The sequence below is a fragment of the Macaca thibetana genome, chromosome 8 (genome assembly GCF_024542745.1).
Source record: "Macaca thibetana thibetana isolate TM-01 chromosome 8, ASM2454274v1, whole genome shotgun sequence".
NCBI classification, from domain to species: domain Eukaryota; kingdom Metazoa; phylum Chordata; class Mammalia; order Primates; family Cercopithecidae; genus Macaca; species Macaca thibetana.
This window is the reverse complement of record NC_065585.1, coordinates 139,003,160-139,018,494: the sequence shown is the minus strand read 5'-3', so window position 1 is coordinate 139,018,494 and position 15,335 is coordinate 139,003,160. Positions and strand designations below refer to the sequence as shown.

At 40.1% G+C, this 15,335-nt stretch overlaps 1 protein-coding gene across 1 annotated transcript in view; it reads right to left on the bottom strand.

The window, feature by feature from the left end:
- CSMD1 (CUB and Sushi multiple domains 1) overlaps nucleotides 1–15,335 on the bottom strand; it is a 2,043,790-nt gene that overhangs the window by 159,187 nt on the left and 1,869,268 nt on the right. Inside the window, 4 exon segments of the mRNA XM_050802644.1 lie at nucleotides 4,285–4,398; nucleotides 5,474–5,554; nucleotides 6,334–6,479; nucleotides 7,408–7,585. Coding sequence (XP_050658601.1) covers nucleotides 4,285–4,398; nucleotides 5,474–5,554; nucleotides 6,334–6,479; nucleotides 7,408–7,585 — 519 coding nt within the window.

Below are 15,335 nucleotides of genomic sequence, written 5' to 3'. Positions count from 1 at the left end.
TCTGGGGTCCTATTTCCTGTTTGTTTTCAAATGATGAGCCGTTTAGAGAATGGCAGCTAAGATCACTCTCCGTTTGTCTTCAGCAAATTGACCCGTGACTTGAAAGAGAAGAGAACGAGGTAATCCTGTGTGCCTCCTGAGGAGTGGAGTGGGGTGTGGGGACCTTCGAGGTGAGTGAAAGTTGGTGAAGTTTGTCTGCAGAACACTCCCTGTAAATGTCTGTGACGACTGAGGAGATTTAGAGAACAACGCACATGTTGTGCTGATTTTGACGTGTGCCACTTAAAGATGGGACAGGCTGTGAGAAATGCATCTTTAGGGGATCACGGCACCACGCAAACATAACAGCATGCACTTCAGCGGCAGGCCAGTCTCACGAACGCAGGCCTCCATAACAACTGTGTCAGTACTAACGGAGTGTTCCAGTTAGACATTAAAAGCTGAAAGAGCCAGCGCCTTTATACAAAGACTGGAACAGAGTGTTCCAGGCAAATATTAAAAGCTGAAAGAGCCAGCGCCTTTATACAAAGACTGGAACAGAGTGTTCCAGGCAAATATTAAAAGCTGAAACAGCCAGCGCCTTTATACAAAGCCTGGAAGGTAACAAAGAGTTTCCCCAGGCTTCTCCTGGGCCTTGAAGCATGACCAGGTAACAAAGGAATTCTTCACAGGACCCTTTTAGGATTCAACAAGTTTTATTAGCAGCCTGAAGAAACTCCCCAGACCTCCACAAACAAGTTTATCGGGGTCTACAGGAACACCCCAAACCTGTGTGATTTAACAGGAGACAAAACAAGGCTAATCACCCCAGCACTGGACCATTTAGATTCAGTAAACTTACTGAGGCTCCAGAGGAAGGTCTTCAGGACTCAGACCTTAGTTATACATTTTAAAAAGTTAATCACTTATTTCTTTAAAGAAATGCACACTTACACATAGACACATAGCTTAGGAGGTATAAAAGCTCTAAAAAACTTTGTAATTTTGAGTTGATCTGGTGATAATTTCCAGTCTTTCTCTCTGTAACCAGTTATAGAAATAAAAACTCTCTTCCTCCTCAGTTCATCTGCATCTCGTTATTGGGCCGTGAAAAACAACAGCCCCACCCTCAGTTTGGTCCAGGAACACTTACACACACCCAGATGGTACAGCTTGCTACACAATGAAGCCATATGGTGTAGCCTATTGCTCCGAGACGACACACCTGCACAGCATGAGACTGTACTGAAGACTGTAGGCAACTGGAACACAAGGGTAACTATTCTCGCATCTGAACACGTCTCAACATGGAAAAGGTAATGCGTTGCCCCGTAGCACTGCGACTGCTAGACGTCACTCGGTGGTGGGAATTTTCAGCTTCATTATAATTTACAGGACCACATTTATCTACACGGTCTGTCATGGATAAATGTCATGCAATGCATGATTGTTCTCTGTTCTTAGCTTGCCATGAATTAAACATCATTTAAATAAGAACTAGGTTCATCTGGAGAGGACACCCTAATCAAATTCCTTTTTTAAAATTATTTTTTAAATGACGTAGTTCTGCTCTTGTTGCCCAGGCTGGAGTGCAATGGAACAATCTTGGCTCACTGCATCCTCCACCTCCCAGGTTCCAGTGATTCTCCAGCCTCAGCCTCCCGAGTGGCTGGGATTACAGGCATGTGTCACCACGCCTGGCTAATTTTGTATTTTCAGTAGAGATGGGGTTTCTTCATGTTGGGCAGGGTGGTCTTGAACTCCCGACCTCAGGTGATCTGCCCGCCTTGGCCTCCCAAAGTTCTGGGGTTACAGGTATGAGCCACTGCGCCTGGCCAAAATTCCCTGTTTTTAGAGAAGCACATTTGATACATACGTATGCCTTTCTTCTCTTCTCAGCTAAGATCACCTTTACTTAAAGTCGTCTATTCTGAGAAACTTGAGGCTTTGTTTGTTGGGATTAAAATGTACCTTAAAAAATGCAAAGGTTTGCCTGAGTTCATTTTTATATAGAATGGCAGATGATGAACACTTTTTATATCCCCCCACCTTGAGGAAAGAACCCATATATAGACCATTGTTGCTCCTGGAAGATGGCACAGACGTTGGCTTTTTTCTAAGAAGATAATGACTTTGGTCCTGACTTTGCAGCCAATGCAATCTCCACTTCTAAGTAAGGCAACCTAGAGGCATGGATTTTGATGACTTCCACAGCCTGTGGTCTGCTGAGCATTTAAACAGACAAGCAGGCTAAGGGTCTGGCCCTCTGCTCAGGTAGTGGTTTCCTGTAATCAATGGCTCTCATGTAGATACAACTTTAACGTTAATATTTTTTCCAAAAAAATCCAAGTTATTATGGATATTTGGTAATAATTCATTGCAAAATGTATGCCAATTTTTCTTCAGATGTAAAAGATTGTTTCTCTCTTTCAGGGTGCCTAGAATCCTGCCTCATTCCAGAATGAGAATGCACAAAGTTATCAGATCTTTTTTTTTTCTTTTTTCTTTTTGAGACAGAGTTTTGCCTGTCTCCCAGGCTGGAGTGCAATGGCACGATCTTGGCTCACTGCAACCTCCACCTCCCGGGTTCAAGCAATTCTCCTGACTCAGCCATTCAAGTAGCTGGCTGCGCTACTCGAGTAGATTACAGGCATGCACCACCATGCCTGGCTATTTTTAGTAGAGACAAGGTTTCTCCATGTTGGTCAGGCTGGTCTTGAACTCCCAACCTCAGGTGATCCGCCCACCTTGGCCTCCCAAAATGCTAGGATTACAGGCATGAGCTACCGCGCTCGGCCAGTTATCAGACCTTTGAAGAGGAGCCATTCACAGGTGTGAGCATCTGCAAAACCACTGCCAAGTTGATAGTTTTGCAAGGAAAACTTCCTTTTACAGGGAAGGCAGTTAACATTATAAAACACTCCAAAAGATAAATTCATTTAATATTCACCGAGTCTTTACCACAATCTCAAAAATACAGCAGATAAATTATCCTCTCTGTGCACAATGCAGGGAAGAGTGATTTGCTCAAAGCTGCCTGATTGACCGACTCTGGCTCCAGGTCCTGCCTTCCTAAATTGTAGGGGCCCTTTGAGCTGCATCACCCACCCTAAGGAATTACAAACGTTGGATTCCTTGAAAGAGCCGCATTGCTTAAAAGCACTACATCTGCACTTCATTATGATTTTGAAGGCATAAAAACTGTTCTAATTTGGAAAGCTTTTTGATAGGTGAACTATGATGTTTCTGACTTACTTGCGCATTTGAGCTTATGTATAGTTTTTCAAGTCTTTTTTATTCAAACTTGAAAGTGGTGTCTATTAAACAATCTTTTAAAAGTAACCTACTTGTCTTCTAATAGATGAAATCAACAGATTCAGCCTCAGTATCTTGTTCTATTATTGTATATTGTCTATTTTCTTGCACATGGTCTACATATGCTAAACACATGTGAGAAAAACATGAAATGTACACATTTCATTGTTTATAAATTTACATCAAAATATTAAACACCAGCTAATTATATGCATGCTAATGCATTTACAGCAAAATGAAGTAATATTCAAAATTTGCCTTGAAATGCGTCAAAAATATAGCATAGTTTAATAAATGGCTAGAAAAATAACAGATAGTCATGTGACAAAGGAAATACTTTGTAAGTTTTCTTAGTGGAAGCTAGGTGGTGTATATTAAGGTGTTAAATTATTCCGGTATTAAAATTATTTCAATTTTGCCATATTTGAACATTTACATGATAAATTGCTGTGAGAAACATGATTTCTTATTTGATATGGCCTTGGTTTATTTTCTAGGACTAGCTAAAAGAAAAAGCATCATTGGATATTTCTGTTAGCATGCTAGTTTCATTGCAATGGGATCAGAGCACAGATTAAGTGCAGGCTGGGTGCAGTGGTTCATGCCTGCAATCTTAGCAATTTGGGAAGCTGAGGCAGGGGGATCGCTTGAGTCCAGAAGTTCAAGACCAGCCTGGGTAACATGGTGAAAACCTGTTTATATATATAAAAAATTTCCAAAAATTAGCCAGGCATGGTGGTACACGCATGTAGTCCCAGTTACTCAGGAGGCTGAGGCAGGAGGATCACCTGAGACGAGGGAAGTTGAGGCGGTGGTGAGCTATGATTGCACCACTGCACTCCCACCTGGGTGACAGAGTAAGACCCTATCTCCAAAATAAATAAAAAATAAATAAATTCACACCTCTACAAAGAAATGCAGACCAATACAAACAATACAATTTTCCATGTTGAATAAGTTTATGTAGTTTTAGTATCAAACAGTGCATACCTTCACATGTTGGGAGAGAACCTTCAAACTGCAACTGGGAACTGAGCTTGCAGGTCAGAGTGTCGGTCCCCACCAAGGTGTACCCGGGGTGGCACTGGTACTTCACAAAATCTCCTAGAAGAGTCAATACAACAAACCAGGAATTTGTGTGTGACCTTCTGAGCGTGTGAGGGTGTTACACATATCAGACTACTTAATGAATTAAACCAACTTGCAAATCTTTTTAGAAACTGTGTCTGTATTTATTTTTAGTCTTTTAAAAGTAGTACCATTTTAAGTTCTTAATTTATAAAGATGCTCTATTAAGCTTAGCCGATATTAGTACTGAAATGATGGGCCAGCTTTTCTTCCTTGACTGATGCATTCACGTTGGTTCCCCTTCCCCAGTGATTGCAGATGGAAAAATTAAAAAAAAAAAAAAAAAAAAAGGAAAACAGATGCTATGGTTTAAGCAAGATTGTAGAATCGAATGGCTTTACAGCATCCATGGAGACTCATCTCTGACCTTGGCCTACTTAGCACAACATTCCAATTAACTAAGCCAGGGTGAGGACAGCAGAAATCGGGTCACATGGTTTGACCAGTGGTCTGAAACACAGGGCAGAGTTTTACAATTGGGGCTGAAAAATCCTGGGTTACAATAATTATACTATAAACATATGCCATCACTGCCTTCTCAGTATGACCAGAAGAGTATTTAATAAATTAGATCATTAATATAAAATGATAAAGCAGAAATCCTAAATATCATCACCAAATATTTTCTTTTATTATATCCCAGTTTCAAGGAAATGCTAATGTTATGTAATCATCCTTTTAGCCACGAATGATTAAGATTTTTCTCAAGTGCATGAATGCGTCCCCCTAACCAAATGGAGATATCTGCCCGTCTGTCTAGCAAATACGATTAGCAAATGTCGTAGAGGAAAAAAATGTTCAAACTGACATCAAAATTCAAATGGCAAAACAAAAAAAAATCATGGTAATGAAGAAGGACAGACATTTTCTATTTGACACATGACCTCTGCATAAGTTCTCAGCAATACTTTAAGGACAGTTTGCTTTTTGTTTTTGTTTTTGTTTCTCTGACAAATTACTCATTAACTTGTCTGAGTAATGATTACAATGAGAAGTGGGTGTAAAAAAATGTCATGTTGAGTTCATGGTATTGTAATGAAGAAAATATTACCTATTTCGAAATCATCATCCTCAGTAAGCATTTCTGCCTGTGGAACCGCTGGGGGAGGTTGACATTTCTTGAGCTGAAATGCTAAATGATTAATGGAAAGAATAATAATAATTGCAATTACACTTGCTGAATAAAACACAACTATTACAAAAATTCACCTGACAGTTGTTATAATGCTTAAGTATGCTGACTGAAATGTCTATATTCATGAATCATAGTTTTATAAAATTCCCAAGCTTCAAATGTTCATATTATTATTTAATGCCAAAAAATAGTTAAAGCCCAAGGAAAAAAGTATACAATTATTTTTTAAAGTATAGCATTTAAAGAAACACACTTTACAGATGTTTGGAATTTTGCAAGAAGAATGACTCAAAAGTCAACCTGGCTCCCTGTCCATGTTTAGATTTGCTAACATTTGCCCTGTCCCTTGTCCCGAGGAATTCTGTGGGTGGCAGTGTTCGTGAGAGATAAGCGATTGATTGATAGATGTTCTGCATACCATTTAGAGTGCATTCCCAGGATTATTGGAGGTTTGCTTTCACACCATTTATAGTTACATGACATTTGCTATAACATCTTTTCTTGAGACAGGGATGAGTAAATCTATAAAAGGTACCAAATCTCTTTCAATGGTCTTCATCGCAGAGCTTCACTTAGGATACATGTATCTTGGAATAAATCCAAGCTTGATATGATGTGAAAGAATAAAGATATCATTAAACAAAAAAAGGACCACAGGAAACAGTGGCCTCCAATGCAAGAGAATCATATACACCCTCAGCTGAGTCAAGAAACTTCAGCAGGAAACACCACATGAAATTCTCAGTCTTAATTACTGGAGTGAAAAATCAACTGACCGTGGAAATTGAGGACAAAGAAGCCTCCATTTGAAAAGTCGCTGTGGAACTTGAGCAAGACTTGGTTGGTGGAACTATATGCCGTTTCGAGGGCTGTGTTGCCACTGAAAACTCCCAGCTGGGGTGAGTTCTGATCGGGACCGTCCCTAGAAAGACAGAAAGAGGTGGCTGTCTAAGTATATTTACTTCTGAGTGAGATTAATGGAAACTTTGGCTAATGAATTGATTTTTTTTATAAAAGCAATAAAACATATCCACTCTCTGGATACTGTGTTTGTAAACATCAAGATGTTGAATTTCCACAAAGTTGAGGAACTCTCCAGTCTCTGTCTTTCATTAGTGTTCAGCAGGCGCTCGGCACTGGTCACATGTCAACAGCAGCACGCCTTTCCTCATCCATGTTGCATGATTTTTGTCATTGTTTCATCAAGCATATAGGGAGTTTTGTAAGCACTCTTTCTTTTACCAGAAAGAGGTAAAATTGGCCAGTCACGGTGGCTCTCACCTTGAATCCCAGCATTTTGGGAGGCCAAGGTGGACAGATCACCTGAGGTCAGGAGTTCAAAACCAGCCTGGCCAGCATGGTCTTCTGCTTCTACTTGCCCTGGCCACTGGCTTCTGCTCCTGCTTCCACTGTGGGCTCCGACAAGAGTGCAGCCACACCACACACAACATGCACACACACATAACATACACACCACACACACAGACACCACACACACAAACACACATATAAGCCACACACAGACATACACAAGCCACACACACCACACATACACACCCATAGAAACACACAGCACACAGATATATCCCACACACACCCACAAACACACATCCTCTACACACACACAGATACAGACACACAGACACAATTTTGCCTATTTCTACCATGCCGCAAAACCCACATGTACTATGTGAAATTGATTCCCTGTATCTCTGGATTTCGGTGAATTTCTTCTCTAGTATCTAAGAAGTTTATTCTAAATATGTGCCCTGTATATAAATGGCATATGTATGCTAAGTCAGAATTGTTTATCACGATTACAGATATTTTGACTTGAGAGGTTCTCATACCAAACAGCAATGTAATCGTTCACAGCTTCCGTCTGTAACAGGGTGAAGTTGATGTAAACTCCGTGCCCGGGAGGCACCGTGATGAGCCAAATGCAGTCTTTCAGGATTGGATACTCATCAGGAAAGCCAGGGGAGTAGATGGTGCCATTCTGAGAAGTTACATTGTACCCACAAGGGGCTGCGAAGGAAGCCAAGAAAAAAAAAAAATGCCATACAGCTGATTTTAGAAAGTAGAAAGCTAAATATTTGACTCCAAAGTACCTTAGCCAACATTTTTCCTGAAGGGAAGTAAGTGAGAAATATTTCTGATGACTGTTTTGTCAAAATTACTCCCCTAAAATTTGAAGACCTTAGAAGAATTATATGTCTAAGCTAAGTTATCTCAGTTTTATTTAATATATTCTCCATATCTTCAAAATTCCTTTAGGACAAATTTATTCTTCTATGACTCAAATAAAATCCTTAGTTATCACCTGTGACCTGCTGATAACCCATTCGAGTGTCCAGCACAATGAATTATGGGGAAAGTATTCATAACTATGTAACTGCTTTTTCTAACTCACACCGCTAGACCCTATTTACAAGTCATCTGAAACAGTTTTATCTAAGTCTATTTGCCTTAAAACAAAAACATTATCAATTCTTTACTTATCTTACTTCTTTGGATATACACCTGCAGAAGTAAGATAATGTAATGTAAGATTATGTGAGTGATGTTTTACGGAAGCATTTCCAGTTTTTACAAGTGTTCAACAACTTGAAGAACTACCACAATACCCAATTTATTTTCAATTTTGTTAAGAAATGTATATTTATTATTTTAATGGTAATTATTTTATTTATGGAAAACGACAAGTCCAAGCACTAATGGAATAACCTGAAATATAGTCTTTAATTCAAACATAGTGCATCAAAGTCATAAAACTTTGAACTTTGAAATCAAACCAACAGCTAAGAGGTGTGAGATGAGTGTTCACAACTCTCTTGAACCTTGAAGGGCTGCCAAAGATGGTATAGAATTTAGGTGGAGGAAAAAGGCCCAAATACACAAACAGATAAACAAAAGAAAAGTTTAATAACAAGTGAGAATATACCGTGAGGCAGGATATGATACATTGCTGAACCACTGAACCGCACAGATGTGTATTGATTTGAAAAGAACATTGGATTGAACCTGACTGGAGATTTGGATCCTTTCATCAGAAGAAAGGACTATATGTAGAGACATCATTATTACTAAGTGAGGTCTGGAGTCACACAAACCTGGATTTGCAAGCTGGAGAAGCAAATTACCCCTGGGAGCCTCCATTTCTGTAAATTCTATGAGGTCAGGGTCTGGGACACTCCTGAAGCTTGTCATCTGTAACATGGGACCATACGCCGGGCACGGTGGCTCACTCCTGTAATCCCAGCAGTTTGGGAAACTGAGGGGGGTGGATCACCTTAGGTCGGGAGTTCAAGACCAGCCTGGCCAACATGATGAAACCCCAACTCTACTAAAAATACAAAAATTAGCCAGGCGTGGTGGTGCACACCTGTAATCCCAGGTACTTGGGGGGCTGAGGCAGGAGAATTGCTTCAATCTGGGAGGTGGAGGGTGCAGTAAGCCAAGATTGTGCCATTGCACTCCAGCCTGGGTGACAGAGAGAGTCTCTGTCTCTAATAATAATTAATAATAATAATAATGGGACTATAAACCACGCTGTCCCCATAACAAGCTACTTTGGTCTCCTGTTGGCAGTGCACTTTTCCTCCCTCCAGATGTCGAGGGAGTGTTCACATGCCTTTCTTCTATTTTCTGCCAAGGCAAATTTGTCTCTTCCTTCAAAACTCAACGCCTTGTCACTGCCTTCTTAAAGTCTTTCCTGGTTGCTCTGGCTCTAGAGGTCCAGCATCTGCTCACAGACCACACAGCTCCCACGAGACTGTCAGCCTCTAGGAGACATGGTCTGCGTCTCCTCCTTCCACCCCAGCCGCTACCTCCTTTCATCAGTCCCTATTGTCTAGCTCGGATCGTGATAAACAAATTGATGAATTGATGAATTAGAGAATAACCAGAAAGCACTTTAATAGTAAACTCATAAAACCAATTAGGCTGAAACCCTTTACGAGTGACTCCATGCTATTAATTTAGTGTGGACTTACAATGCTAAGGTTTCCCTTTTGCATTTCTGCTTTTCTAGTTGAATCTTGAAGTTATCTAACCACATTATAGATAGTAGCATCCTTCCTGTTGGGAAAACAAAACAAAAAGCCATCGTTCCCACGTCTTAAAGGGCAAAAGAAATGAGGTGGTGATTTTCTTGGTAGAACACATTCCTGATTCCAATATTCTTTATGCCACTGAATAGCTCTATGACATTGAGCAAGTCAGTGATTCTTGCCATGATTTATCTATGAAATCCAAATAACAAATCTTTTCAATCACTCCCTCAACAAGTATCTACTGAGAGTGTATTATGTACCAGAAAGGGTGCTTGGGGCTGGAGACGCCATAGTGAACCGTGGAGACCCTGTTGCTGCCTTTGTAAAAAGCTTACTGAACAGTGATGAAAAGAGATATTAAGCAAACACTACAGAAGTTTAAAATTCAACGGGTGTAAGTGCTGTGAAGGAAAAGAAGAGACGCTCATCATCACATAAGATAATAACATTCTATCCGTGAGCACACAAAATTCTCTCAAAGCAAAATCCTGTTGCCCTCCCACTGGGTAGTCTAGAGATGAAAAAAAAGAAGACCTTAAAAAAACTGGAGTCGAAATTTCCCCTCTCCTTTTCCTTGGCCTGATCTTTATCTAGTTCCAGAAAGTCTTTAGCCTCCCTGGAGTGGCATCAAAGGCATGCTTGCATTTCCCCAAGTGGTGGGTCTCACTGAGCTCCGCAGAGACGCGGGCCTGTGATCTGCCTCCGCAGGAAGTGTGCGTGTCTCGGCAGGAAGCGCATCCCCCCTGCCTTCCTTTCCCTGGAGGCGGGCTTCAAAGTGGAGTCTGGAGTGAGATGAAGGAGGAAGCTCTGCGTGGAACACAGCAGGTACCTCCCAGCTCCTCACCTGTCTGCCTGGGAGACTCTGGTCCGAGCCTGACCAGGAAGACAAGCAGCTGACCATGGCATCAGCAACTGAAAGAGATGGAGAGGGCACACTCCCTCCAGTCTCGGGAGCCATGGGGTAAAGAGACGCACACGCATTTCCGTGCTCATGAATACCCCGATGTGCACGTGGGAGACAGCATTGCGGTGCAAGGCGGTGGAGGAGGGAATTGCTGAAGCTGTTTGCTCATGTATTTTTCCAGAGAATAAGCACATAAAGATAACAAAGCAGCATATTTTGATCCAATTCTAGAGCCAGCAGTCGCTGTGTTCAAAGTGATGGCGGTGATGCCTAACTTGAATGCCATGCCCAATGGCAAACTAGCCCAGGTACCCTGGCGCCACTGACCTCCCCCACAGCACCGCTCTCTACCATTGCCTCAAATACCACCGAGGCTTCCCTTCGTTAATTGATATCCCTGAGAAATGGGAAGGGGGGACTTTTGGTGGTTCACACACACAAAAGTGATGGGTATATGTGACTGACTCCTGCTCAGGTGTGAAGCCAGAGCTAGAAGATACCAGAAAATCAACTGGTGGGCTGGCACACATTGGCAAAGGAGGGCGGAGGTACAAGGAAACATCTCTTTATTGTGCTACCTTTTCCTCTCTTTATGCAATGTGACTTTCTGTGAAGAGAGATGGATAGGGCATATTAAGTGATGTTACATCAAATTAAAATTAAAACAGGCTGGCTGTGTGTGGCTCATAGCTATAATTTCAGCACTTTGGTAGGCTGAGGCAGGAGGATCATTTGAGCCCAGGAGTTCGAGACTAGTCTGGGCAATACAGGGGGATCCCATCTATTAAAAAAAAAAAACAATAATTTTTTTTTTAAATTAGTCATGCATGGGAGCACATGCCTATAGTCCCAGCCACTTGGGAGGCTGAAGTGGGAGGACTGCTTGAGCCTGGCAGGTCAATGCTACAGTGAGCGGTGATTGCACTACTGCACTCCAGCCTGGGCAACAGATTGAGACCCCATCTCAAATAAATAAAGTAAAAACAAAATAATTTAAATTTTAAAACCTTGAATGTTTGCTAAGAGGCTTATCATTTATAGATGGTTTTCTCTAGAATTATGTTAAGTTTTTTGCCTAAACATTAAGAATATGAAAGAAATTCCATATTAAAAAACTAATAAATATACTTGGCATAAATATTAATATAAAATATAGTAAATATGTTATAATAAATATAAATATATATGTAAATATTTATTAATATAAAAATATCCTGACTCTTAATATATCCAGATACTGAAAGCTTAATCTCCCCTACCGTGTAGGGCACCAGAGTTATTTCTGCCATCATTTTTCTTCCTTCTCTTACTCTGGTTTCCTTAGAGGTATTTTCAGATAAGAAGCCAGAATGCACTCTGTCTTGGAAATTGTCGTTTGGTAATGGAGATTTTAAAAACTGTATTTGTGAATGTAAGTAAGAAAAATAAAGAGAGTTGCATTCTTTACAGTTATTTTTATTCTCTATTACTGGGAAAGATTATTTTCTGTATTTACCAATCAACTTGGTAAGTCTTAATTTCAAAAAATATGTATGTAATAATACATTGTTTAGCTGGTTGCATTTCTCATGTCAATTTTGCAATAAAATTGTTTTCTGCTTACAAAATCTGTCAAATTCAAAGAAGCTGCTAACATACCTATCACAACATATTACTTACACTAATAATTATCTCCGTCTATGCAGTTCCCCACTATACACATACTAACGCATTTAAGTCAAGTTTGTTATGATAGTGTTTAAGATTTTTTTGATACCTAAAAGTATACTTTTATGCATAAACATTTCAGTTTCTTAAACATATTTTAACAATTATAACCCCAATTTTTTTTTTCTTTTTTTGAGATGGAGTTTTGCTTATGTCACCCAGGTTGGAGTGCAATGGTGCTATCTTGGCTCACTGCAACCTCCACCTTCCGGGTTCAAGCGATTCTCCTGACTCAGCCTCCCAGGTAGCTGGGTGCCCGCCACCACGCCTGGCTAATTTTTGTATTTTTAGTAGAGTTGGGGCTTTGCCATGTTGGCCAGGCTGTTCTCAAACTCCTGACCTCAAGTGATCCACCCACCTCGGTCTCCCAAAGTGTTGGGATTACAGGCGTGAGCCACTGCACCCGGCCTCTATAACCTTTTTTTTTTTTTTTAACTGAGACTTCTGTGTAATTATGTTACTGACAGAAAAATAATGTCTTGAATTTCTCAGGTAACTTTCAGAGACATTTTCTTTCATTTGTTTATTTTCATAGATATCATACTTTCAGATCACAGTTTTTCAGATAAATTTATACTGTATTAATTTCACGTAATAGATTCTTATGTAGCTTAATATGTATTTTCAGTATGTACATACAAATTGATTTCATATATACTTGTGAAGACTGATGCCTTAGGATTTAGAATTATTTCATTAATTATCGAAACTGGTCAATTTTTAATAAAGACATCGAGAAGTTGTTTAAAGTATCTCCATTTTTTCTGAAGTTCTTTCGAAGTCTACAGGGCTGGACCTTTGAAGATGGTTTTTCAGTACACTTGACCTATATAGCAACCATTGATCCGAAATGATAAACCACTGTCAATTAATAAAATACATGTTACATGAAGATACTGGGTTGTCAGCAGTGTTTACTGCTGTCTCTGGGGAAGACTTAAGTGCCATATAACCATACCCAATAGGCATCTGAACAGCCTCCTCATTCTTATGAATCAATGACTTCTTTAAGAAATATAAACTTTCACAAGTAAAGCACCTTTTGTGTTAAATAACAGCTTTTTTAATATGAAAAGGGTATTAAATACACATTAGATGGTTCTTAGAAAATCCTTTATATAGGTCCTCTAATTTCTTTCAATATTTATGATCAACTTTTACATGAATCCTGTGTTTCAGTTTTTTAATTTGGTTTATGAGTATTGGTAAAAATAGAAATATAATAGTACAAATGCTTGTTTAGTAAAGAACTTGGCATGGACCAGAGAGATCTGGCCTCTGCGCTCACTCCTGGGAGGGGTCTTTGTGGAGTATGTAATTGGTCCGATCTAGCAGTGCCAGGTGGGAGCTGGTTACACCAGAAAAACCAACCATGTAGCTTAGGCTGGGGCATGTGGGGCACAGCTGTCTACCTGGAGGCCAAGATCAGCCATTGGACATTCAATCCCTCAGTCCTGCCTACAAAGCAGAGCCCCACTAGAAACCCCAAAACTCAGACCCGAAGAGGTGACCAGGGTGATGGTCTTCTGCCTGTGGTCACATGCGGTTTCTGAGAGAGCGAGACATCCTCCTGGACTCGGCCACACGTGTCTTTTCCCTGGAAGATACTGACATATCCCCTCCCTGTTAAAACCATAACGACCAGCATGACAGTGTTAGAGATGTCTCTGAGTTCTTCTAATGGAGAATGAAGCCTCAGGCTGGTTTTGGGAGTCTCAAGGGCTTTAGGCTTTAAACTCATCCAGAGTTTAGCTAATTGTGGATGGTGTTATATACCATGTTAGAATTAGGAAAGGTGGCATCACTTTAAATTCTATCAAAAAAGGTAGATTTTGTTATTTTCACACTGACAAAATAATTCTAAGCCAGAGCAGTTATTTCCATATTGAAAAACTAAGCTTGAGAAAGCAATAAAATCAAATTAGATACTTAATTGTAGTTTTTTAATATCAAGCCAGAGAGTCTACCATTTACATATGAATTCAAAGTCTTCACACCAAACTTGTAAATAAGAGGTTTCAATCCTGATAATTTCAAAGGAATTTATACATATATATGAGTTTCTAGAATGGAAAGTAGACTTAAAGATTTAAAAAATGTTTTAATGAAAAATAGCCCAGATAGGTTACTGCTATCCTTATTTTATAAAATTAATTTTAAGTGCTATTTTATATGTAATTAAATAAATATTAGATTAAGATAAAATACTTTTAAAATATGGTGAAATAATTGTTTGCACTTATTTTTTATTTAATTTAATTAATTTATTTATTTATTTGAGACGGAGTCTCGCTCTGTCGCCCAGGCTGGAGTGCAGTGGCGTGATCTCAGCTCACTGCAACCTCAGCCTCCTGGGTTCACGCCATTCTCCTGCCTCATACTCCTGACTAGCTGGGACTACAGGCGCCCGCCACCACGCCTGGCTAATTTTTTTGTATTTTTAGTAGAGATGGGGTTTCACCGTGTTAGCCAGGATGGTCTCAAACTCCTGACCTCGTGACCTATCTGCCTTGGCCTCCCAAAGTGTGTTTGTAGTTATTTTTATAATAATATAGAATAGATAAATATGGGTAAAAACTGTGATTTAAAAAGTCTATTGATGTGCTTCTTTTACTTCTTCAGTAGAAATTAAAGCACGGCCAGATGTCTTTCCCTTTTCCCCACAGGATATAAGTGTTTAGTATTTCTTTTTTTTTTTTTTTTTTTTTTTTTTTTTTTTGAGACGGAGTCTTGCTCTGTAGCCCGGGCTGGAGTGCAGTGGCCGGATCTCAGCTCACTGCAAGCTCCGCCTCCCGGGTTTGCGCCATTCTCCTGCCTCAGCCTCCTGAGTAGCTGGGACTACAGGCGCCCGCCACCTCGCCCGGCTAGTTTTTTGTATTTTTAGTAGAGACGGGGTTTCACCGTGTTAGCCAGGATGGTCTCGATCTCCTGACCTCGTGATCCGCCCGTCTCGGCCTCCCAAAGTGCTGGGATTACAGGCTTGAGCCACCGCGCCCGGCCAAGTGTTTAGTATTTCAAAGGTCCACGGAATTGGTAATTTCATTATTTTTTCATTCAAAGGCCCTGTATGCATAGTGTTAGAATATCGGGTTTACAGTCAATTTTCTATTAC